At 44.7% G+C, this 24580-nt stretch overlaps 1 protein-coding gene across 7 annotated transcripts in view; it reads left to right on the top strand.

The window, feature by feature from the left end:
* Positions 1–24580, top strand: part of NTN3 (netrin 3) — a 214450-nt gene that overhangs the window by 169831 nt on the left and 20039 nt on the right. For 5 of the 7 annotated variants that reach the window (XM_061599695.1, XM_061599698.1, XM_061599696.1 and 2 more), the window contains exons 4-5: positions 2206–2355; positions 5414–5467. In XM_061599695.1, coding sequence (XP_061455679.1) covers positions 2206–2355; positions 5414–5467 — 204 coding nt within the window. Of the gene's footprint in view, positions 1–2205; positions 2356–5413; positions 5468–8155; positions 8529–12682; positions 13365–24580 lie in introns of those variants that run through there. The other 2 variants (XM_061599700.1, XM_061599699.1) reach the window with 2 other exon arrangements.

A 24580-nucleotide genomic window follows, 5' to 3' on the forward strand; every position in this document is an offset into this window, starting at 1 on the left:
AAATTCCCACGTGAGTCCTCACTTGTACAAACAAGCGTCGCTGTGCATATGAGTGTTCAGGCTCGGGGGGGTGGCTCTTCTCATGCAAAAAGTAACTGGAGCAGCTCTTTCCCCCTCTCCACACACACACACACTGTTTTTCATTCATTAGTTTACGGTTTGCCATGTATTATCCATTATTCTCCTGCTTTCAGAGAGGGCAGGGTCAGAATGCGAATTGCATCATGGAAAAACAAACCACAGATTTGCATGCAATTCTCCTACTGGATTGAAATTGTCAAGCTTTTTGAAAGCAGTAGGAAAAACAAACATACATCAACGTTGGTTCACAACTGGGGGGGGAAGGGAAAAAGATGTTGCCATGATCTGCGTTATCACAACAGGATGGATTTACATTCCCAAGGTACAGCTGTGTATTAGTCCATAGTGGGAATGGGGGAGAAGTTCGATTCAGTTTGCATTTCAAGCCAAATCTATCGAATTTGCTCTTTCCAGAACAATAGGAAAACTGAAGCACAGCCATCCTTTGAAATTCTCATTCGAATTTTGCGATGCAGTTCGCCAGCCAACGTTTACAAAAATGCGTATGTTCGAGGAAAGTGTACATAAAAATGAATATATGCATGAAAATAACATGCAAAAATGCATCATATGATGAGAAATTGCGTGCAGAAATGTGTACATTGGTCAAAACTGCCTGCAAAAATGTCGCACTAAAATGCTGGCAAATTTTCATGAGGATTTTTTTTTAAAGCAAATTGCTGCAAAAATGTGGAGAACCAAATTTAAGATTGGAAAAATGAAAAACGGAGAGAACTAAAAATGGACATATCTTTCCATTCCTAGTCTATAGTCATGTGATTCCTGGCTAGCTTTTGCAAGAGTCTCGCAGCGGAGAGTGTAACTTAACAGGCGGAGGCAGGGCTGGTTCTAAAGGGTGGCCAAGTGGGGCACTGGCCCAAGGGCCCCTAGAGCTACAGGGGTCCCTGAGGAGCTCCTCTGCTCACCTTCCGCGATCCGTGGCAGTAGCCATGGATAGCAGGGCAGGAGCTTCTGCCTGCCCACCATTCTCTCACCCTACCTACCTGTCTCCTGCCTTTTAGCATTGCTGTTAATGAAGATGGCGGCTGAGGTTTCCCTAAGGTGCTGAAGCCCCTGCTGCCATCTTGATTGATGGCAGAGATGCGCGTGCATAGCAGAACTGTTTTCAGAAAAGCTTGTGAACAAAACTTTGCTTATTTACTCAATGTCGCATTATTAAAAGCATCCATAAAATGCAACATTAAACTCCACTAAATGCAATTGTTGCAAATTACTGTATGTGACTAAAACTAGGTCACAAAATCACAAGTTCGCAGTGCTCCTTGGGGAATGATTTGACTATTAAGCCAAATTATGTGTGATAACGTAATTATATAGGAAAGGGGGGAGAGAGAGAGAGAGAGAGAGAGAGTGCAGAGTTGGAGCTTGCTAATAAATCTGACTGAGTTTTGCAAGATTTTAATTCAGGTTATGGTTGCTTCTCTTATTACAAAAAGCAGCAATTGTCTCCCATTTTGTTTTGCATTTTATTGATATGTAATGCCACAGTAATCATTTAGTATTTTGTATTTGACTTACCAGCATATATGCTTTGTGTTCATATTTAGGACTGAGCTGAAAGCAGGGAGAGAGATGGATTTTGCAAACAAATTTTGGAAGGTGCCTCCCAGTTATTATTATTATTTTTTAGGAATTCCTTAGGAAGGTGATAGATAGGGTTTGTTTATTCAGGAAGCATTTTTATCACTTTGAATAGGCTATGTTTGTCATCAGATTGGATTGGCTATCTGGTGTTATGATACCATTATGTACACTGTGTGATTCCTGATGAGCTGGGATCATAACTCTCCCCCTATTGGCTACCTGGTGTTATGATGCCATTTATGTTCACTGTGTGATCCCTGATGAGCTGGGATCACAACTCTCCTCCTCTATCAAGGTAACATATAACTGCCCCTTTATTGCCATAGCAATTGGAGTCAGGTCTGGAGAATCTGGAAGAGTTTTTGCTCACTGTTACATGTGTTTTGATTTGCTGTTTTGTTCATGCATAGCTCTGCCTCTCCCAGCATGTCATATTATGAAATGTGTGTGTGTGTTTGCAATGACCAACTTTTAACCTTTTCTCTCTCTCTCCTCCTCTCCCTCTCACCCCTTACTTAGCATGCGACTGCCACCCTGTTGGCGCAGCTGGAAAAACCTGCAACCAGACCACTGGGCAATGCCCGTGCAAAGATGGTGTGACAGGGTTAACCTGCAACCGCTGTGCCAAAGGCTACCAACAGAGCCGTTCGCCAGTTGCTCCATGCATCAGTGAGTACTAGGGATGGGATCCGTTGGCCAGTGCCAGTTCACAAGCATTCCGTCGACCTAACAGGCTGGCATTGATTTGAGTTCATTCTTTATCTACTAGCTGCTTTTGCTGATCCGGGTTTTTTTTCGCTCAGAAAAACATTGCTATTAGTATTTTTAAAAAATATTGGTATTAATATTGATATTTTAAAGGGAATATTGATAGTTTGAAGGAAATATTGCTTTTTAAAAGGAAATGTTGATAAATGATCATTCTTACAATCGATGTTTTAGAAGCAGATTTTTTTTAAAAAGAAGCCCGTTTTCAAAAATAGCTGCATAAGTTTGCTGCATTCTAATCTGATCATCAGCTACTGAGAAATAAACTAATGGAAAATTTGGTACCAACTCCAAAATGGGTGGAATTTTTGCACATCCCTAGTGAGTACCGCCAGCCAAGTTTTTTCAGGCTTTTGTACTCCTCCAAGGGTAATGATGGCTTCTGCAGTTTGGATGGTGATGAATTAAATTCATATCCCCCCTTTCCTCTCGACAGAGGACATGGCAGCAAACAAATCAGTGATAAAACAATACAATTAAGAATAAAATAAAAGTAAAACTTTAAAAAACAATTCAAGGTCTAGAAAGGCTTTTTTAAAAAAATGAAATACCTGTGTGGAGGATCAGGTTGTCAATGGCTACTAGCCACAATGGCTGTGTTCTACCTCCAGTGTTGGAAGCCTTATGCCTCTGAATACTAGTTGCTGGGACTCATACGTGGGGAGTGAATGCTCTTGTGCTCAGGTCCTGCTTGCAGGCTTCCCAGAGGCATCTGGCTGGTCACAGTGAGAACAGGATGCTGGTCTAAATGGGTCACTGGCCTAATCCAGCAGGGCTCTCCTTACATTATCTAAAAACATGTAAAAAGGTTGTTAAACACAATTTACAAAGCAGAAGGTTTGCCATGTTTTTTGACATCTTATGAAGCCCTGTGTAAACAGGGAACTTCTAGCCCAAAAGGCGCTGTCTCTATACAGTAGGGCCCCACTCATACAGTGGGTTACATTCCAGACCCCCGCCTAAAAGCAAAACCCGCCGAAAAGCAGAACTCCTTCAATAAAATGGCACCTGATGCCCAAAGAATGCCGTAAAAGTGGGACAAGCGCCATATGAGTTTGGCCTTACTCTAATTTTAGTCACCATATTAGTGGAACGCTGAAAAGCGGGGCCCTACTGTAATTTATAGCCTCTTATTAGAGTTTAAATTTGCAAAAGAAAATTCGGCATGTAAAGCTTGGGCTAAAGATCTGGAGAGGGAAATCACAGAAGAGAAATGGAGTGATATATGGGTAGGCCCACACTCAAGAGCCACCTCAGCCCTCAGCAGACAAAATGCTTTGAAAGTTATACATTGGTAGCACCTCACTCCGGTCAAACTGAACTATATCAAATCCTCCCTCTCCCCTCTGTGCTGGAGGGGATGCCCAATCCGTGGCTCTTTCCTACGTTTATGGTGGGACTGTAATAAAGTGAGACAATTCTGGAGTGATGTTTTTCAAATTGCTTGTAAAGTTCTTAAAACTACAATTATCCCGGATCCAGCCTTAGCACTTCTTTTCCTTAAAGGGGGTTCCATAATTTCTAAGACTCAGATGTCTCTCCTATCCAGATTCCTACTTGCAGCAAGGCTTGAAATAGCCAAAAATTGAAAGGGGGCAGAACATTTATCGATTAAAAAAAATAGTTTACCAGGCTTTGGCAACTTGCACTAGATGAAAAATTAACTCAAGAGTGGAATAAAGCTTGAGGGGAGACATCCTCCGATAAATTTACTCCAATATAGTATCCCTTTTTATGTTATGCTATTGAAGATGGGGCAGAAGCGAGACCACCCTCATCATTAACTTCCTTTTGGTGGGAGGTGTACCCTGCTTTTTAATTCTGTTGTTCTGCTTTCTGGTATTCTTTCCATTTTATATATAAAGCTTCTGTTGCTGAATGTACTCTTTTTCTGTTTTATATAGAGTGACATGTTTATTGTACTTTGATTGTTGTTTTACTTGTTTGTTGTTACATTTACTAGAAATCTCAGTGAAACAATATTCACATACACACATACACACACACACAAAGGTTGTTAGAATGATGTGACTAGAGGCTGACAGGCTGTTGCTGAGGGTAAGTATATGACAAAAAGTGACATTTTAGGGCCATGTTGATTTATTTAGTACAATAATATCCCACCTTTTCCCCACTGTGGAACTCAAGGTGGCATCTAGGGATGGGAGATAAATTCAGTTCAGCTCACATTTAAACCAAATTTGTACTTACTGAAACAATATGAACTCTGAAACACACCATCCATCATAATTCCCACTGATTCAAATTTGACAATGCAGTTTTCCAAACAATGTTTGCAAAAATGCATATACATGGGGAACGTGTGCATAAAAATAGCACACAAAAATGCATTGTATTTGGAGAAATCACTTGCAAAACCAGGTACATTGGTCAAAACTGCAGTCAAAAATGTGTCTGTTAGGATAAATTCTCACAAGTTGCTGCAGAAATGCTGAGAAAAACTTAATTTAAGAATAGAAAAATGAGGAACTGAGATACCCTAAACTGACGGATCCTTCCATTCCTCATGGCATGCATGAGGTTCTCGGGTAATCATCCACCAAGGCACTGACCCCACTCACACTGCTTAGCAAGGTAGTGGCTGTATTAACTGCCTTCAGAGTATACTTTGAGACATATTTTGGTTTATTTCTGCTTTCAGTGGCCTCCTCGAAATCTGAATTGCACTGGGCCCCTTCCTCTTGAGGTTTGGACTGTATCTCAGGGACTACACAGTTCCTAGGGACAGGGAAGAAATTTGGATGGGTTTGCACCTAATTTGCACTTTTCCCATACCATTTGCAAACCGAGCACACAGCCCTCCTTCAAAATTCACACTCCTCTGAATCCTGCGATGATGCAGTTCTCAAACCCGTCTGGCAGCAGTGGGAAGAGGTGATGAGAGGGAGAGGACAGGCATGCTCAAGCCAACTAAGAAACTCCATGTTTTCTTTTCCAGAGATTCCTGCCATCAACCCAACGTCCGTGGTCACCAGCACAGAAGAGCCAGCAGGTGAGTGTTTGTTATATTGGAAAGCAAAAAATAAGAACACTGCTCTGGCTTTGTGAATTGTATGTGTGTGCGCATGTGTAACTTTAGGGGATGCTTCCAAAAAAAACTCTCCTTGTATGAAGAAGAACTGATGAGTTAGGAATCCTCCGTAGTTTTTCCAAATGTTGTCAAAAGCGCTGCTCGTACAGAACTCAACTGCAGTTTTCAGTTTCGGTGCTTCCTTTGTATCTATTCACCACCACCACCCCTCCATGTAGTCTATTTACTTATTACTATTGTCTTTCATCTGAGATGTAATGAATACATAGGGTTGTATTCAATTAAGCCCTACTCAGAGGTGACCCATTGAAATGAACCTAAGTTAGACATGTCCATTAACTTCTTTGGGTCTACCCTGAGTAGGACTAGCTCTGAATATTGCCCGTAAATATAATCCAACTACAATTAAACCATAAAAGCTTCAGTTGAGTTCATAAAATACAAATATCAGAACCAGGAAAGGGAAACGTTTTTCAGACTGTGGGCTGCATTCCCATCTGGGTAACCGCCTGGGGACCACATTCATTCATTCATTCAATTTGTTAGACGCTCATCTGGCTGGTTACCCAGCCACTCTGAGCGACGTACAATACAGCATATTAATAATAATAATAATAATAAATAGCCACAGGCTACTCACTCCCTCAACCAGGGGTGGTCAGTCACTTTTACTGTCCTCGCTGTCAGAATATGCTCCCAGGAGGCTGAGGGAAGAGGCGCCCGCCTTTGAGCGGGAAGCCAGAGAGGTATCCACAGAGGTCTTGTCTGCACTCCCGGCACCTGGGCCCGGCGGCATGTTCCAACTGTCCGCCCCATTTGCCACGCTCAAATCCGGCTTCCTCTTGGCTGTCACCAGCCTGGAGAGTTTGGCCTTGTTGGAGAGTTTCCCGACACTTCTCTCCCGGCTTTCCACCTTCATCTTCTTTGCTTGCGGCTCTGAGTCCTCTCGTGGGATGTCAGTGATGGGCAGGACCAGAGGCAAAAGGGGGTGTACCAACAAATGCAAATTGTACCTTTCTACAGTAGGCTCCTTTCTACACTTCTCTGTCTTCCATTCAGGCAACCAAGAACCCTTATCAAGGTTCAAGGACATTTTACAGTCAAGCAAAAACATTCATGGAGGATATGAAGTGGGGCTGGGCTGGGCTGTGGCCTGGGGAGAAGGAGTGTGGCCTGCAGAGTCCCCGGGTCAGAAAAAGAGACCCAGAGGACCATATTTGGCCCCTAGGCCTGAGGTGCCCCATCCCCCCTTTAAACCCTGCCCCCCCCAAACCTGGGTAAAAAGATATGTGTTCAACTGATGGTGGAAAGTCACTAAAAAAGGGAGGCAGGCATACTTCCAACAGGAGAGAGTTCCACAAACTGAGTGCCACCACAGAGAAGGCTCTGTCCCTCAACACCACACAACAGGCTTCATCAGCTGGCAGGACTATGAGAAGAGCCTCCCCTATAAATCTCACTGCCCAAATCAGCAGACATGGGAAGGGGCATTCCATCAATGTAGGGGATCCTAAATTGTTTAGGACTTTACAAGTTACTGTCAGGGCTTTGAATTGGGCCTGGTAATTAATTGTTGTTCTATGACTGTTGTGCTTCACCACTCAGAACTCTTGTGGTAGCGTTCAGCGATAGCTGTGGTTTCCAGGCTGTCTTCAGGGATAGCTCCATGTGCAGCATATTATAGTAGTCTAATTGGGAGGTTACTAAGACATAGAGAATTGTGGCTAGTCTATCTTGGTCCAGTAAAAGGCCATAGCTGGCAAACCAGGCATAGATGCAAAGGGGCGCTCCTAGCACTGCAACCATCTGGGCCTCCTGTGACAAAGCTGGATCAAGGAGTACCCCCAACTATATGGCTGCTGCTTCAAGGGGAGTGCAACTCCATCCAGAGCTGGTTGTCTACCCAGTTCCCAGACCTAAGAACTTCTCTGCGACAGCACCTCCATCTCATCAGGATGCAGTTTCAGTTTATTGGTCCTCACTAAGCCCATCGCTGCCCCCAGAGAACTATACAGCCTCACCTGATTCTGGTAGGAGAGAGAGAGAGGAGAGGTGAATGTCATCAACAGGTTGACAATACCATGCTCCAAATCCCCAGGTGACCTCACCCAGTGACTTCATATAGACATCGAACAGCATATAGATATTAAACAATCAGCACATGCACATTAATAAGACACTACTACTACAAAAGAGAAGCATCTGGATGACACTGCATGATTGGTGCAACAAGATCATTTCTGTGTGGAGTGTTACTGGCAGTGCAAACTGATACATGGCTACTCAGAAGTAAGCCCTGTTGGTTCAATGGGATTTGCTCCCAGGTAAGTGTGTGTAGGATTGTAGGATACGGCACATGAAAACTTAGTTTAGCCACATGTACAATTGCATCTGGAATTATAAATGTTGGAGGGGCCTTGAACGTCCTCTACTACGCCAACACCGTTTAACACAGGAGGTGCAATGTAGGAAGTAACTATAGCATCCCTGACAGGTGGCCATCAAGTCTCAGTGTAGGGACTTCCAGTGAACTAGAGCTCACCACCTCCTGAGGCTGTCTCTACCTACTCTTAGGAAGGTTCTCCTAATGTTTAGCTGACATCTGCCTCCTGGCAATTTCCATCTACTGGTTCTGGTCCTTCTTTCTAGATTGCTGCCCCACACACACACCAGTGTACAACAGCAACATTTTTATTGTGGTCAACCAACCATTATAGAATATAAACTGTATGATACATAGCAACAAAATCAAAAGAGCAAAGGTGAAGATTAAGAGCTAACAGTCATTGAATGCCTAAGAGATATTACTACAGTCAGAAATATTGCCACCTGCTCGGTAATGAATACATTGGACTCCCCCAAGGAAAATACTCAGAAGAGTCGCTAAGGATTGACCGGGAAACTGCCTCATAAGAAGATAGATTGTACATTCTCTGACCCCTTGATAAAATCTACAGTAAAAAACACCAGATGGAAAACTGTTTCAAGTTCCAGTTGATTACATGGACAGCACCTATCCTTGATAGGAACTATAGCAAAACTGCCCTCTAACTTCTTTGAAGGTGAAATATTAAAATGTACCATCAGAAGAGCTCTTCTTCTAAGGTATTGTTAAAAAGTTTAGGTATGGCATACATTGGTTAGTGGCAGACCAAATCAGGCCCAGTGAGCATGGTGGACGTGGCCCAGGGGCTAAAGCATGGAACTCTTGGCCGTCCATATCTTTTAATCTCTGTTTAACAGGCCAGCGCCAAGCACGACTGGGCCCTTGGGCACTAGCCTGCCCTGGGCCCACGGCACCATAGCCCAATGCTCCTCCTGACACAGGCGGTGCGGGGCTAATAAGCCTTACCTCTTGTGTTGTGTGAATTACATCAGCACATAGAGTTTATGCCTGCCATCAACCACAATGATGGTGGGAGCGTCAGCCTCTTAGAGAAGCCCCCGCCACCTCCTTGGGTGGTGGTAGGGATGCACATGCATTGTCCACAGCATTCACACTGATAAGAGAGGTAGGTGGGATGCTTGAGAGGGCTTATTGAAGCCTGCACTGCCTTGGGGGGTGCCTGGGAACCTTTCGGTTTGCATATTGTTTTGGAAAGTGCAAATTAGGTGGATTGGCCTTTAAATGTGAACTGACTTAAATTTCTTCCCCATCACGACAACCACAGAACAAGCAGATGTACCGGTGAGTCTCTTTGTCTGTGAGTCACGACATTTAATCAGACCTGTGCCTAGAAGCTGCAGGTGGAAGTTGCAGCTGGAGCAAAGTGGTGGGAGCGACTGGGTGGGAAAGGGGGTTGGCAGACTGCTAGAAGATGTCAATCCTTCTGAAGTGGGCCACCTTCTTGTGCCAAGCTTGTCCAATCTGGGCACAAAAGAGCCCACCTAATCCACACATCCCCCCCATCGCATTCCACCCAGAAAGGCAACCACCAAATAAAAAATGCCACTTGCATTTAGCAACCTCTCCTCATCCCCACCCCCACCCCTTCTTGCCAGACCTTTCGCACAATTGCTCTTTTGTGCTAGGAATTCAGTGGGAACGTACTTTTGCTTTGCCCCATTACACGGGCTTGTTGATGAATTGCTCATGAAAACTCTCCCTTCAGTCTTCTTCTCTCCCCCCCCACCCCTTGATACAAGGGTAGAAAGTTCAGCATCACCCTTGAAACACATTTGGTTAGTTCTGTGGTTTCTCTTCCCTTCCCTTCTTGTTATTTTTCTGGCTGCGTTCTTATGTGTTTGAGTCCCCTGAATTCCCATTGCTGCTCTCTCTTGATGCTGTTGTCCAGCAGCATGCCTCTGAACCTGGAGGCAGGGCATAGCTGTCCTGGCTAGTAGCCATGGACAGCCTTAAAAAAGGTAAAGGTGTCCTCGCACTTGTAGTGCGAGTCGTTTCCGACTCTTAGGGTGACGTCTTGCGACGTTTACTAGGCAGACCGTATATATGGGGTGGGATTGCCAGTTCCTTCCCTGGCCTTTCTTTACCCCCCAGCATATGCCGGGTGCTCATTTTACCGACCACGGATGGATGGAAGTCTGAGTGGACCTCGACCCCTTTTACTGGAGATTCGACTTCCTCCTTCCGTTGGAATCGAACTCTGGCCGTGAGCAGAGCTTCGGCTGCGTTACCGCCGCTTACCACTCTGCGCCACGGAGGGTCTGTGGGATAAGGGATAAGAACAGCCTTATCCGCTATGAACTAGAGATGGGCGAGAATTTAGATTCAGTTTGCATTTCAAGCCGGATCTATCAAATTTGGGCTTTCCAAAGCAATATTTACACATATCTGAATTTTGCGATGCAGTTTGCCTACCGAACAATGGTTACACGAATGCATATGTTAGTGGAAACTGTGCATAAAAATGAAAATATGAGTGAAAATAACATACAAAAATGCCATTATATAATGAGAAATGGCTTGCCAAAATGTGTACATTAGTCAAACCTGCTTACAAAAATGTTCTTTTAGGAGAAATTCACACTAAAATGCTGAACAATTTTCATTAGAATTTTTTTAAAAATAGCAAATTGCTGCAGAAATGTGGATAACTGAATTTAAGACTGGAAAAATGAGAAACTTGAGAACCAAAACTGACAGATCTTTCCATCCCTAGTCTAAACACATTTTAAAGCTGTCCAAGTTGGCCATCGTTGCCACATCCTATGGGAGTATGTTCCATAATTAAATTCAATGAGTGTACATCTACCTATCTGTGTACGCAAAGCTGTGCAATCACACTTTATTTGCATGTAATGTTCAACAGGTGCCAAGCCTGTGTGCACAACTGTTGAGCCGTATAATTCAACAAGTGTACACTCTCACACAAACACCTGTACATGTATAGAGACAGCTGGTACCTGTGTTCCATATAATGTGTGAACAAGCCTTTAGTTTAAGGACTTGGAGTGGTGGTGTTTGTCCTGAATCTCCCATCATTTGGAACGTAGCAAGCTGCCATATAGTGAGTCAGACCATTGGTCCATCTAGTTCAGTGTTGCTGTCCACACTGACTAAGAACAAGTCTTGCGGGTTTCAAAGAGGGGTCTCTCCAAGCCCTACTTGGAGATTCTGGGAACTGAACCTGGGACCTCCTTAGATGGGGAAGGGCTAAGAGTCAGTGGCAGAGCATCTCTACAGATCCTCTGCCACTGACCTTCAGCCCTTCCCCATCTAATTCCATGTCCAACCCATCTTCATTGGACAACCATGTGTTGTTATATTATGAAAGATAGAGGGAAACCACTTTCTCCATGCCATGCATAATTTTATATACCTCAATCATGGCCCTGGGCAAATGAGCTGGGCCACCTGCTCACTCTCAGAAGAAAGCTGTCATGGGCTCAAGAAGCCCAGCAGTCCTTTATTTTGGTCAGTATCCCATCCCTAGTGATGGAGAGAGGAGCGTGGAGATTCCAAAAGCAATCGCTTGGCCTTAATTTCCTGGCAAGAAAGATTGTGGGGAATAAAATCATGGCAACTCCCTAGTATACTCCCAAAATGAACCTCTCTCTCTCTCTCTCTCTACCCCCCCAGCCCTCTTTTCCTTTTTGGCTATTAGGCATGTTAATTAGGAACATCAAAGAGGGGACACTCCAGGAAAGGGAGTGGAGGTGTGGAGCTAGTTTCTGTAAATCTTCATTCCAAGGTACATTTGGGAGGGAAAGATTCAAATTTTGTTTAAAACACATTGAAGGTTCTTGTAAAAGTTTTAGTTGGAAAAATATAAAAGAAACTTGATGAACAACCCCGGCTCTTTATTTTTTCTTTTCAGCAAAGGAAGTCTGCTTAAGTGGTCCACAGAATTATCGGTGGTTTTCTGTTTATAAACCCTGTTTCTAGTTCAAATATATGTGGCACCAAATATTTTGCCATTCCCCAGGATGCACTCTGAGGAGGAGTATTTAAGGATCCACCCTGGCAGAATCTGAACATTTGGAGCAGGAAGAGGGTGGGAGGGTGGGGGTTGCTTGTTGCAGGAATTTTGAGCGAGGTCCTGTTCAGAAAAGGCACTGAACTCTCTGGTCTCTTTTCAGAGAGTTCACTCTGCTGAGGTATGCCTAATCTCAGTTTACACTGCAATCCTCACTATGTTTACTCAGAAGTAGGGATGGAAGGATCAGTTTTGCTTCTCTGTTTCTTATTTTTCCATTCTTAAATTCAATTCTCCACATTTCTGCAGCAATTTTTTTTTTTAATCCTTGTGAAAATTCTCCATCATTTAAGTGCAAACTTCTAATAAACACATTTTTGTATGCGGTTTTGACTGATATACATATTTTGCAAGCAATTCCCCCTAATACAATACATTTTTGTATGTTTATTTTCACTCATATATTCACGCGTCCCCCTAATATATGCATTTCCATAAACATTCCTTGGTTGGAGAACTGTATTGCCAAATTTGGATAAGTGCAAATTCCAAAGGGATTCCTCTTCCCTTTCCCTCGCAACATTGAGACTAAGGAGGAGGAAGTTGAGAGCCACTGCCAACCTCGGGACTGGTTGCAAGTCCAAAGGCAGGCAGTTGGGGATAGGCTGAGGGCAGTCCGAGGCTGGTGGGGCAGCGTCCCATACGCCCTAATTGACCAATCTCCATTGCCATTGCGTCTGCCCTGAGATCAGCTGGTTATCAAGGCTGAGTGCTCCACTTCCATTCTCCTTTTCCTTAGGCTCAAACTGGGTACACAATATCCTACAAAAGCAAACCATGCCCAACGAAAGGCAAATCGTTTAAAAGCAGCAACAACCCGTCAACCAACCATATCGTCTGGAAAAGGTCTGCTTGCAGGGGGGCACTGAACTGGACTGAAGATTAGAAAAATGAGCAACTTGAGAAACGACCTTGACAGGTCATTCCGTCCCTACTCCGGATCGGGCTGGGGAAACAGTCAATCCCAAGGTAGCTGTATCAAGCAATCCAGGGACTCTCACGAGAGCCACGGTTTGAAAGAGTGCGAAGAAAGAGTCTTGTGGGAAAGAGGCTCTGGTCCACCAAAGTCATGCCACGATCTGCTCCTGAAGGGCCATAGCTGAAGGATATGGCCTGACCCAGCATATAGCAGCTTCCAGTATTCCGACAGCCCTTCAGCTAGAGGATTGCCTTCTGTTAAGTGGAACGCGATTTAAGTTTGTTTTATTTTATTTTTGCAGCTACATTCTAATTATTTTATTCTCTCTTTTTTTGGTAAACCCACCCTGGGAATGTGATTGAAAGGTGGTATAATTTTTTTTGTTTTAAACTTAAAACAAAATAAAATAAATGACCAGCTGGCAGCGAGCTCATGTTAAGGACCTGTATGATAGGTGAAAAGAGGATAGGGTTTTTGCGGGGGTGGGGGACTGTATTAAATCTGGAGATTGTGTTACTAAAACGATAAAGATAGGCAACAGCTGCCTGAACCGTTGTTGTTGTCATGTGCCTTCAAGTCGATTTCGACTTATGGCGACCCTATGAATCGGTGACCTCCAGTAGCATCTGTCGTGAACCACCCTGTTCAGATCTTGTACATTCAGGCCTGTGGCTTCCTTTATGGAATCAGTTGATCTCTTGTTTGGCCTTCCTCGTTTTCTACTCCCTGCTGTTTTCCCAGCATTATTGTCTTTTCCCCCCTCTTCTTTTTTTTTGGGGGGGTGAACATACTGAGAGGGTGATGCCGTGGCTTGGACTGATCAATGTGGAGTGGGGGGCTTGTAAAGGGGGTGGAGGATGGGGCAGCTGAACACCTGGCAAGCAAGGGGCTTGAAACACATGGAGCACTGTTACCAGGCACCTCAAAGAATCTGACACACCTGCTGTGTGTTTAGAAAGCCTGTCAAGATGAAATGGCTGATGTTGGGTGGGGATGTTATTTTTTTTTAATAGGGGGAAAGGGTCACACGGATGAAGAGGAATGATCTGGGCTCCCAACACCAACACCACCCACTTTGGCTGCTATTCAGTCTCAGGCTCCTTCTAACTCTATGGCTAGAAATGGAAGCTGCATGTCTAGGTCCTAGTTGTAAATGCCTTGTTAGGGCACTGCTGGAAAGGTGCCCCTTCCAGGTGTTTTGGGCTGCCGCTCTCATCAGCCCTGTCCTGCATGGCCAACTGATGATGGGAGTTGTAGTCCAGACATCTGGGGGGGACAGGGACATTGTGGTGGTTGCCCCTGAATTGGGGAAATGAGGAATGGAAGGTCCTTCTCCACAGTGGAAAGTGATGCAAAGAGCATCATTTTCCCACCAATGATGCTGGGTCTTTGAGTCCCCTCCCTGGTGGAAAAGAATGCTCCCCCGAGGAGCTGCAGGGTCTGTTGCCTATGTCGTTGCTGCCTGCTCCAAATAAAATTTGTGGGGGAGGGGAGGCAGTAGCGGGGTCAGTTTCATTGCCCATGAACAGCGTGCGCAAAAGCATTGATCTTTTGTAAGCACAAGCTTGTAGTGCATGCAAAAGATGGAGCACCTGATCACCTTCTCCCATACCAATCTGTCTTCTATAAGGTCATCACCTGGTACCCCACCATTAGAGGTTGAGCAGGTTGAGAGCAGGGATATGGCTTTTTCTGTGGTGGGTCCACAATTCTGGGATATTCCGAGAAACCACTCTCCTGTCTGTTAGGCTGCAATTCAAACTCCCAATCCACTCGGCTGGAGGGGGGGCAGATGAGACAGAAGTGTTGCTCTGCCCAGCCCTGCCTGCATCCACTGGCCTCTGCCACCAGGGGAGTTCCACTGCCGAGAGGTGCCTCAGTGCACCTGCCAAATAACAACAATACCAACCACAATTTATTTATTACATTTATATTCCCACCTTTCCACCAAGGTGCTCACAGTGGCGTACAAACATGGTTCTCCCCTCCCCACTTTATTCTCACAACAACCCTGTGAGGTAGGTTAGACTGAGAGACAGTGACTGGCCCAAGGACACCCAGTGAGCTTCATGGCTGAGTGGGGATTTGAACCCTGTTCTCCTGTTCCCTCCAGCATTCTAACCACTGTGCCACACTGTCTCTTTCAGTACCTGGCTCCAGGCATGCTAGGACGCTGGGTGTCTTTTTTACCAGCTGTCTACCTGTCCATAACTTTGGATGCCAGTTGTGTCGCTTGCACCAGGGATACAGTGGGATGGTCTCCTAGGTCATAATCCAACACCACCTTCTACAATCTCCTCTCAAGAAGATGTACAATAAAAACTTTTTTTTAAAGTTAAAAACACAGAAAAAAGCAGCAAATAAATTTAAAAATCTGTGGCAGACATCCATTCATCCCACTAGGAAAGCCTGTCGAAACAAAAATATGGTTTAACCTGTTCATGGGCAATCCTTCCTCCCAGGGAACTCAGGGAACTGATGTTTTGTGTAGAGAATCTGGGTCTCCTAACACTTCTCAGCATGCTTAACAGACTACAGTTCCCAGGATTCTTTGGGGGAAGCCATGACTGTCTGAAGTAGCATGATACTGCTTCAAACATATAGTGCAGATGGAGCAACTGTCACACACACACACACACACACACACACACTTCCCCAGTGCTTTATTATGCCCTTGATTCTACCGGGCATGGATTTAAAAGGAATTCAGCAGTAAAAGATTTGCAGCCATAACACCTAATTAAGTTACATCTCTTTTTAAAACAAAATATTCCTTTAAAAGAAGAGAAATAGGCAGGAGAAATAAACCAGATGTGCAAACTCACTTGGTCTTTCTCTTTCATATTACACAAGCTGAGAGAGAGAAGGGAGAGCCAGTGCCAAATGCAAACAGTGAAAAACATTTCATGAAAGTTAATGGAAGTGGAGCCCACCAGCTGTCCAGTTATGCCAACTCTGGCTGTCGTCCACTTTCTCTTTCACATCCACACTCACTCAGCTGCCGCTTATACACACGCTAGGGCTCTATACCTCTCACCCTCTCAATCTGCTTCGCTTATACATGGGCTCACTTGGGCATGCTACTAGCACACTTTCACAGAGGAAGGCTTGCCTAGAAATCTTGCCTTTCAAGAGTCCTCAGCTTGGTGCTAAATTCAGCTTACATTTCAAAGAAAGAAGCCTCCCCCGCCCTAAAAAAACCCCACCCCCTGGGAATTCCTTGTGGCCGCGGCTGCAATCCTATGGTGCCTAGAAAGGGTGCCCCAGGCAGGGATGGAAAATCTGTCAGTTTTGGTTCTCTCACTTCCTCAATTTTCCAATCTTAGTTCTCATGAAAATTCTCATGAAAAATCCTCATGAAAATTCTCCAGCATTTTTGTGTGGATTTCTCCTAATAAACACATTTCTGTAGGCAGGTTTGACCAATACAACCATTTTTGCAAGCCATTTCTCACCATAGAATGCATTTTGTATGTTCTTTTCACTCATATATTCATTTTTATGCACAGTTCCCCCCCAACATAGGCATTTTTTGTAAACACTGGTTGGTTGGAGAACTGCATTGCAAAATTCGAGTAAGTGCAAATTTTGAAGGGTGGCTTGTGTTTTGGTTCTCATATTGTTTTGGAAAGTGTGGATTTCATAGATTCACCCTGGGGAAAAACTAAATTGAATTTCCTGCCCCTCCCTAGCCCCTGGAGACATAACATGTTTTAAATCTCCCTCTGATGGCAGAGAGACCCATGCTCAGAAAGGGAAGATGTGTTTTCCCTCCACTGTCAGAGGCAGTATGCCTGAGAATACCAGTTGCTGGGAATCACAAGTGGGGAGAGGGCTGCTGCACCCTAGTCCTGCTTGCAGGCTTCCCATTGGCCAGGGCAGATCCCAGGCACAGGCACACACCAAAATGTAGGGAATCCCCCTGGAGCTAGGAGAAGGGGAATCCCCCCAGAGCTAGCATATGTGTTCTCCTTCCCTTTGGAAACAATTGGAAGAACATCATAAAGGAAAAAAGGGGGGGACAGAAAAGAGAAAAACACTCCTCCTCCCTCCTTTCTGCCCTGCTGTCAGGAGCCCAGCAGGGCTTTGGAAGAGAGGGATCGTCAGTCCTCTACCACTCACCTATCCACCGCTAGCTTTGTTCCATGAATGTGTTGTGTTGTCTGTTGTTGTTTCTAAACGGCCCATTAATTCTCATCGGAGGGCAACTAAACAAGAGGTGGTGACAGCCACCACTTGTCTAGATGGTCTTAAAGGAGGATTAGACCAATTAGCAGAGGATAGATCTGTCAAAGGCAATTCGCCATGCTAGCTAAATGGAACCTCCATGTTCAGTGGCAGTGTACCCCTGAACACCAGATGCTGGAGGAAGGGGTGGACAGACCTGTTTGCTTCCGGTCCGCATCAGTTTCACATGTGTTCATTCATAATCTGCAATTTGAAACATGCACGCACAATGCGGCATTATTTTTTGATGCGGTTTAGTTTAGTTCGCTTCCAGTCCATATCACTTTCACGTGTGTTTGTTCATAAATCCATTCTGCCTCAGTCTGCAATTTAAAACACACGCACACACAAAATGTTGCATTATTTTTAGATGTGTGTTAGCTTAAACTACAGATATTAGTCTAAAATCGAAGTTTCGGTACACATTGTTAACATAAAATACACATTTTGAAACCTTTAACCTACCAACCAACCAGCCAAGAACTGCATCACAAAATTTGGAAAACAGCCAAGGATACCTGTGTTTGACTTGTATATGAATCCAGGGAGCATGAATCACATCTGTTCGCTTAAAAATACAGACTGAACCAAATCCTGTGCTGGTCGTAGCTGAAGGATGAGCAACCTATTTCCTTCATGCCTTCCCAAAGATACCTTCCCAGCAATTAGTGAAAAGAGGGAAGATGCTGGACTCAATTGAGGATCTATAGTCTGATCCAGTGGGGGTCTTCATATAGTTGTGGGATCATACTATAAGCAGAATCTTAGTGCACAGACAGCCTTCTGATAGAAAGACAGAAAGGCCGGGTATAAATGTAATAAATAAATAAATTCCAAAAATCCACAAAATCAGGCTATTGGTCTATGTAGCTCAGTACTGCCTACACTGATTGGCAGCAGCTCTTCAGGGTTTCAGACAGGAGATATTCACTGTCCTACTTAGAATCATAGAATCACAAAGTTGGAAGGGGCCATTGAGCCCAACCTGCTGCTCAGCACAGGAATCCACATTAAAGCATACCCAACAAGTGGCTGTCCAGCTGCCTCTTGAAGGCTTCCAGTGTTGGAGAACCTACCACCTCCCTAGATAATTGGCTTCATTGTCGTACCGCTCTAACAGTTAGGAGGTTTTTCCTGATGTTCAGCTGAAATCTGGCTTCCTGCAACTTGAGCCCATTGTTCTGTGTCCTGCACTCTGGGACGATCGAGAAGAAATCCTGGCCCTTCTCTGTATAGCAACCTTCCAAGTACTTGAAGAGTGTGATCCTATCTCCCCTCAGTCTTCTCTTCTCAATGTTAAACGTGCCCAGTTCTTTCAGTCTCTCCTCATAGGGCTTTGTTTCCAGTTCCCTGATCATCCTCTTTGCCCTCCTCTGAACCCGTTCCAGTTTGTCTGCATTCTACTTGAAGTGTGGTGTCCAGAACTGGATACAGATCTCAAGATGAGGCTTAACCAGTGCTGAATAGAGATGCCAGGGATTGAACCTGGGGCTGTGTGCATGCAAAGCAGTAGCTGTACCACTAAGCTATTTTATTTATTTTTATTTATTGAATTTATTAGTTGCCCATCTGGCTGGTTGTCCAGCCACTCTGGGCAACGTACAAAATATAAACATACAAATACAAGCTACAACTCTTCCCTGAAATACAAAGTAAAAAACACCCAAAACACAAAAATCACCACCTCAGTCTACTACCTCATTCTACGTTAACGTATTGAGTGGCTAACACCAAACATGCACTAAAACATGCTTAGAATCTGCTGTAGGTAGACCCTCCCCCCAAAAATCATGAGCACACTTTCATGTGCACCCAGCCTCACTCTCTATGTGCTTTGCACACACTACCTTGCACACACAAATGCACAGAGAGAGAGAGAAAGAGGCTTTGCGCCTGCAATTTTCCTTTGAAAGCGTACACTCACCAGTACTCTGTCTCTTTCCCATGCTCATACACCCTCATGCAAATGGCAGCCATTTCCCTTCAGTGCCCACCTGGACGCGTGCCACAAAATGGGTTCCCCCTGCTGAGCGCAGCACATTCATATCATTTCTGGTGGTGCTGACGGTTCCAAGCTGGGCCACTGAGACGCGCTTAAGTGGCAAAAGAAGTTTAGAGGCAGTAGAAGAAAGGGACCTGCGCTGTGGTGGGGGGAACCCAAATGTGGAGAGTATGGTTTTTAGTAAAGAAAAAAGGCAATTTGGAGAGGCTGGCATCGGCAGCGGTTACGTGGAAGAACAAACAGGCGAGTTGGGGTGGTGAGGGTGGAGGAGGCCAGCCATTTTATTGACGTCTGTTTCTAATCTGGTTTTCTTCTTCTGCTCCAATAAAGCTTTTATGTTACAATGCAGGTGAGCAGCCCAGACTTCGCAAATGTTCAAGAGCTCCCCATCCCCACCCAGTCTCCCTGTTGTGGGTTGTTGCTTTTCCCTCCCTCCCTCCCACCCCTCATTTCTGCAGCAGTTTGCAATTTTTTTCTTTAAAGTCCTCATGAAGATTCAGCAGGATTTTAGTGCAAATTTCTCCTAATATGCACATTTTTGTATACAATGTTGTCTGCTATACACATTTCCCCCTCCAGTATAATGCATTTTGTATGTTCTTTTCACTCACATATGCACACGTCTTCCTGAATACACCCAGTTTTGTACGCACATTATTTGGTTGGAGAGTTGCATCAAAATTTAGGGAAGTGTGAATTTTGAATGCATGAATTAAATACATTTTAAGGTTCAGCGAGAAATTCAGTTCCATTCACATTTCAAGGCGAATTTATCAAATTCACACTTTCTGAAGCAATATGAGAACCAACACACAGGCATCCTTCGAAATTCACACTTATTCGAATTATGCAGTGCTGTTGACCAACCAATCAATGCTTACAAAAATGCATATGTTAGGGGAAAGTGCACATAGAAATGAATATATGAGTGAAAATATACAAAAATGCATTATATGAGAAGAAATGGCTTGCAAAAATGTGTCCATGAGTCACACCTGCCTACAAAACTGTGTTTATTAGGAGAAAGATGCGCTAAAATGCTGGAGAATTTTCATGAGGATTTTTTAAAATTGCAAGTTGCTGCAGAAAGGTGGAGAACTGTATTTAAGATTGGGAAAATGAGAAACCAATTTACAGAACTAGGAATATCCATCCCTAGTAGATTTGCATTAAAATCCTAACCAAACCGAATTCCTCCAGAGGAGAAATTCTCCTCTTCTCTTGCTGCTCCTTCCCATCTGAAAGTAATCACAAATTAAGTATCTCTTTCCAAACTGACCTTAGCTGCTATGTCCGGACAGCCGCTTCCATCTACCTAAGCACCAGATGCTTTATGGGCTATTTATTACTCCTTTCGTGGGATGCTGCCAGCATCGTGATGGGTGATGGCTTGTTAGGGAGCCAAGTTAGCAGACACCTGTTTGGAAGGGTCATAGGTAGGGAGCCCTGTGAACAACCCTTTGCCAACCCAGTGGCCTCCAGATGTTGCACGCGATTAACTCCCATCATCTGCAGCCAGGGTGACTGCGGGTGGGAATTGCAGGCCAAACCACCCAGACAGCACCAGTTTGGCGAAAGTTGCCTTGGAGCTGAAATGGCTCCTGCCTCCAAATCCCCTTTGTAGGTGTAACACCTCGTCCTGGAAGTTTAAAGGAAGTGTGGGTTGGGTGGAAATATGCCAGAGGCTGGCAAGGGACTGAGGTGCTTATGAAGCAGCTTTTCTGATGCCCATCCAATCCCATTTGACACTTTATAGGGTTGTTTCTCATGATGGATGCTCCAGCATGAGCGAGTGAGCGGATCTTCGGCCTTCTGCATCCGAAAATCCATTGAATTCGAGCTTTCTCTCTGCAAGTCTCATCACGTTGCCCCTTTTACTCATTTGTGGACTCTGCTTTTCATTTCCTCTCGCTCTCCTTCCCTCCTTTTCTTTCCCTGCACATTCAAGCTATCTACAGCCTACCACACTGGTGCAAAAAACCCACAAACAAGCAAAAAACACTTGCTGCCTCATCTAGCACGGAGGTGAGTCTCTGTCTGCTGCACACACACCCCTTGCTGTTGATGCTTTAAGTGTAGTTCTTACAACACCGGCACCTTTGATGCCCTCCTGATGGTCCGAGAGCCAAGATTCAAGGTGGCCAAAGTGGAATTGCCAGATGGAATGAAGAGGGTGAGTCCTCAATGTAAGTAGCTGGCTGTTTTGGTTAGGCTGGCAGCCCAGTAAGTTGCTGGCAAACAGCAGCGAATCAATCCGTTTTACCTGAAAGCAGCTAAGCAGCTTGTCAACAGAGAGAAATTTGCATATGCAAGGACAGGGAGAGACAATGTGGTGCCCTCCAGATGGACTCCCAACTCCCATCAGCCCCAGCATGGCATGGCCAACGGCCAGGGAACTGGAGGTCCACGTCTGACTGCCTTCAACATCTGGAAGGCCAGAGGTTCCCCCATCCCTGTTGTACATCCCTGCTGTACATGACACCAGTTTGAAAAGAACTGCCCTAAAAGTTTAGGTCTACTACAGAACTACACGTAATTGTGTAAAGTGATATTTGAGGTCATCTAGTCCACCCGTCCTTGATACAGGATTTGCAAAGCGGGATGCTACTGTTTGCGCTATGCTTTTAAAGCAGCACCATACCATTTTAAACAGTCATGGCTTCCCCCAAAGAATCCTGGGAACTGTCATTTGTGAAGGGTGCTGAGTGTTGTTAGGAGATCCCTATTCCCCTCACAGAGCTACAGTTCCCAGAGCTCCCTGGGAAGAGGGATTGACTGTTAAACTACAATGGGAACTGTAGTTGTCTGAAGGGAATAGGGGTCTCCTGACAACTCTCAACACACTTAACAAACTACAGTTCCCAGGATTCTTTGGGGGGAAGCCATGATTGTTTGAAGTGGCATGACATTGCTTTAAATGTATAGTGCAGATGAGGCCTCGGAGACTGCACTTTTGTGCTCCAGCGCTCTCTTAAGCATTCCTTTCTGCCCACAAACTGTGTGCCGAGTATTGAGAGGCATCAACACTGAACAGCTGCCTCAAAATGGGAAAATCCTCAAACTGGAGCATCTTTGAGATGCTGGCATGAGCGAGTCTCCAAAATACCCAAGGATCAAAGGGTTGGAATCCTCGGGAGTCAAGTGAACACACCAGGCTGAAGCTGCCTTCCATGTCTCCTCTGCCTCTTGCATGGAAAACTCTGAGTACCCTAACCTCCGGCCACATCAGATGAATTTGGGTTGCTCTTTTTCCATGTTCTCTTTCTGCCTTTGACAGAAATGTGGAATGAAATTAATTTTACAGTCTGGGAAAAGTACACTGTGCAAAAAGGAGGCTTCTTTTTTTTTAAGTTCCTTAAGTTACTAATTCCACAAACTATTTCCTGCCTTTCATAGGCATATTTTTTATTAAATGGTTATGAAAATCATTAAGACGTCTTCTTTCTTTTGCTCTTCTTGGCCTTGTCTTTTTCCCTTCGTCTTCAGCTTCCTTGCTTTCCAAATTCTGAATCCAATTTCCTTCCTTCCCTTTTGCTCTCGTAGTTCTAACCTTCCTTCCATCTATTTTGCCATTCCCCTTCTTCCTTCCTCCCTCCTTCCCAATTCTTTTTTCTTTCTTTCTTTCTTTCTTTCTTTCTTTCTTTCTTTCTTTCTTTCTTTCTTTCACAGCCCGCATCTCTTCCGCACAAGGGGACCCTTTTCAACCCAAGGGCTGCATTTCTTTCTGGGCAACTCTCTGAGGGCCGCGTACCAGTGCTGGAAGGGACCAAAATCATATGTGGACAGAGTGATGGATGTGATGACTCTTCCCTTTGGACAGTTGGTTGCATTTCAGCCCTGCAAAAGGCAGAGGTCTCTGCACACACACTCACACACATACTCCCTCCACAACTCTCCATCCTCTAGCCAGGTAAGCTAGAGGCATTATTGCCATTCAAGGACACATTTCAGCCAGGCAAAAGCACTTGAGGAGGGTGTCGCCTTTGGGAGGGGGTGTGGCCTGAGGAGATACTTGAGGACCAAATAGAGAGGTTTGGAGGACCTGTAACATATTCCTCACTTTTGATTTACTGAGCAAGGAGGAGTCTCACTTGAGGTGAATGTGAAAAGTCACTCAACACCAACACCGGTTCAATAGCAATCTGATTTGTAATGAAATCAATGAGCTTCGTAATGACACTATCAGCCCAGCTAGCTTTGCAAGCAAAGAAACTCAGTTTCTGACATGTCAAAATCACACACACACAACTCAGTAGGCATTTGATAATCATGTTCTTGATTATTTTTCCTCTCTTTTCCTCCTCCTTCCCTACTCCTGGCTTTGGACAGGAACAAAACCACCATCTTCTCCCTCCACTCCCCTTTTTTGCTGCTGGGTTGAGAATGAAATCCTGGATAATGCCTTCTCCCACAACAACAGACATCCCTAGGAGCCGATCAGCTTAAAAGGGGAGTGTGTTAGCTACTGAGAAGGGTCTTCTCCATGGCTGACTCACCTCCTTTCAACCTGATTGGTTCCAATCAGCAGGAAAGCACAAGGAAGCATGTTAGAAGACTCTTCTCAGTGGTCAACACACTCCCTTTTCATGCTGATTGCCTTGGAGGACATAGGGACCTGTCTCCCAAAAAAGTAAGGGGTCTAATACAGACACAGAGAGAGAGAGAGAGATCCTGGACAGCTGCGCCCCTGCTCATTAGAAAATTGCCCTTCTTTTAGGGAGAGCCCACGCATGCACACACAGAAAGTGGAAGAGGGAGAGAGGGAAAGAGAGAGAGGAAGGGCGGGATATAAATAAAATAATCAAATAATAAATAAACAGGGGCTCATGTGCCTTTACATTATTTTTGATTTTATTGTTCATATTTATACCCTGATTCCCAGCCAAAAGCTTATTACAATCCACGATGATGAAATAAATAGAAAAAGTTATAAACACAGCAATGGAACAAGCTACCAAAAGCAAATAAAACAACAGCATAAAGTATCACTCAACACACGGCTAGCTCCAGCAAACCCGTCGCAAACACCCTTTCTAAAAAAGGAGGGTTTTGAGGCTACACCACATGGGACGACATTAGGAGAACCACTTCTTGTTGTCTTCAATAGTAAAGGCAGCCATGCCCCCCCATTCAAATTGGAACCTTGGCACTGCAGGAAAGGGGTTTAACCCTTTCCCTACACCACACACTGTTTCCCTGATCTGTATTGCACCTCCCCATACACATACCTGGAGCTGCTATTTGCTCCAAAAAGGGGGGGGGAATGAAGGTGCGGTACTGAATACTAGTTGATGGGAATGGCAAGTGGGGAGAGGGCTGTTGCACTCAGGTCTTGCTTTTGCAGGCTTCCCATGAGTATCTGCTTGGCCACTTGTGAGAACAGGATGCTGGACTAGAGATGGGCCAATGGCCTGCTCCAGCAGCTTGCCTCTTCTGTTGCTCCAAAGGTAACATGCTTGCCCACTGAGCATTCTGGAGCTGCAGCACTA

Source organism: Rhineura floridana, chromosome 17, assembly GCF_030035675.1.
Source record: "Rhineura floridana isolate rRhiFlo1 chromosome 17, rRhiFlo1.hap2, whole genome shotgun sequence".
Taxonomy (NCBI): domain Eukaryota; kingdom Metazoa; phylum Chordata; class Lepidosauria; order Squamata; family Rhineuridae; genus Rhineura; species Rhineura floridana.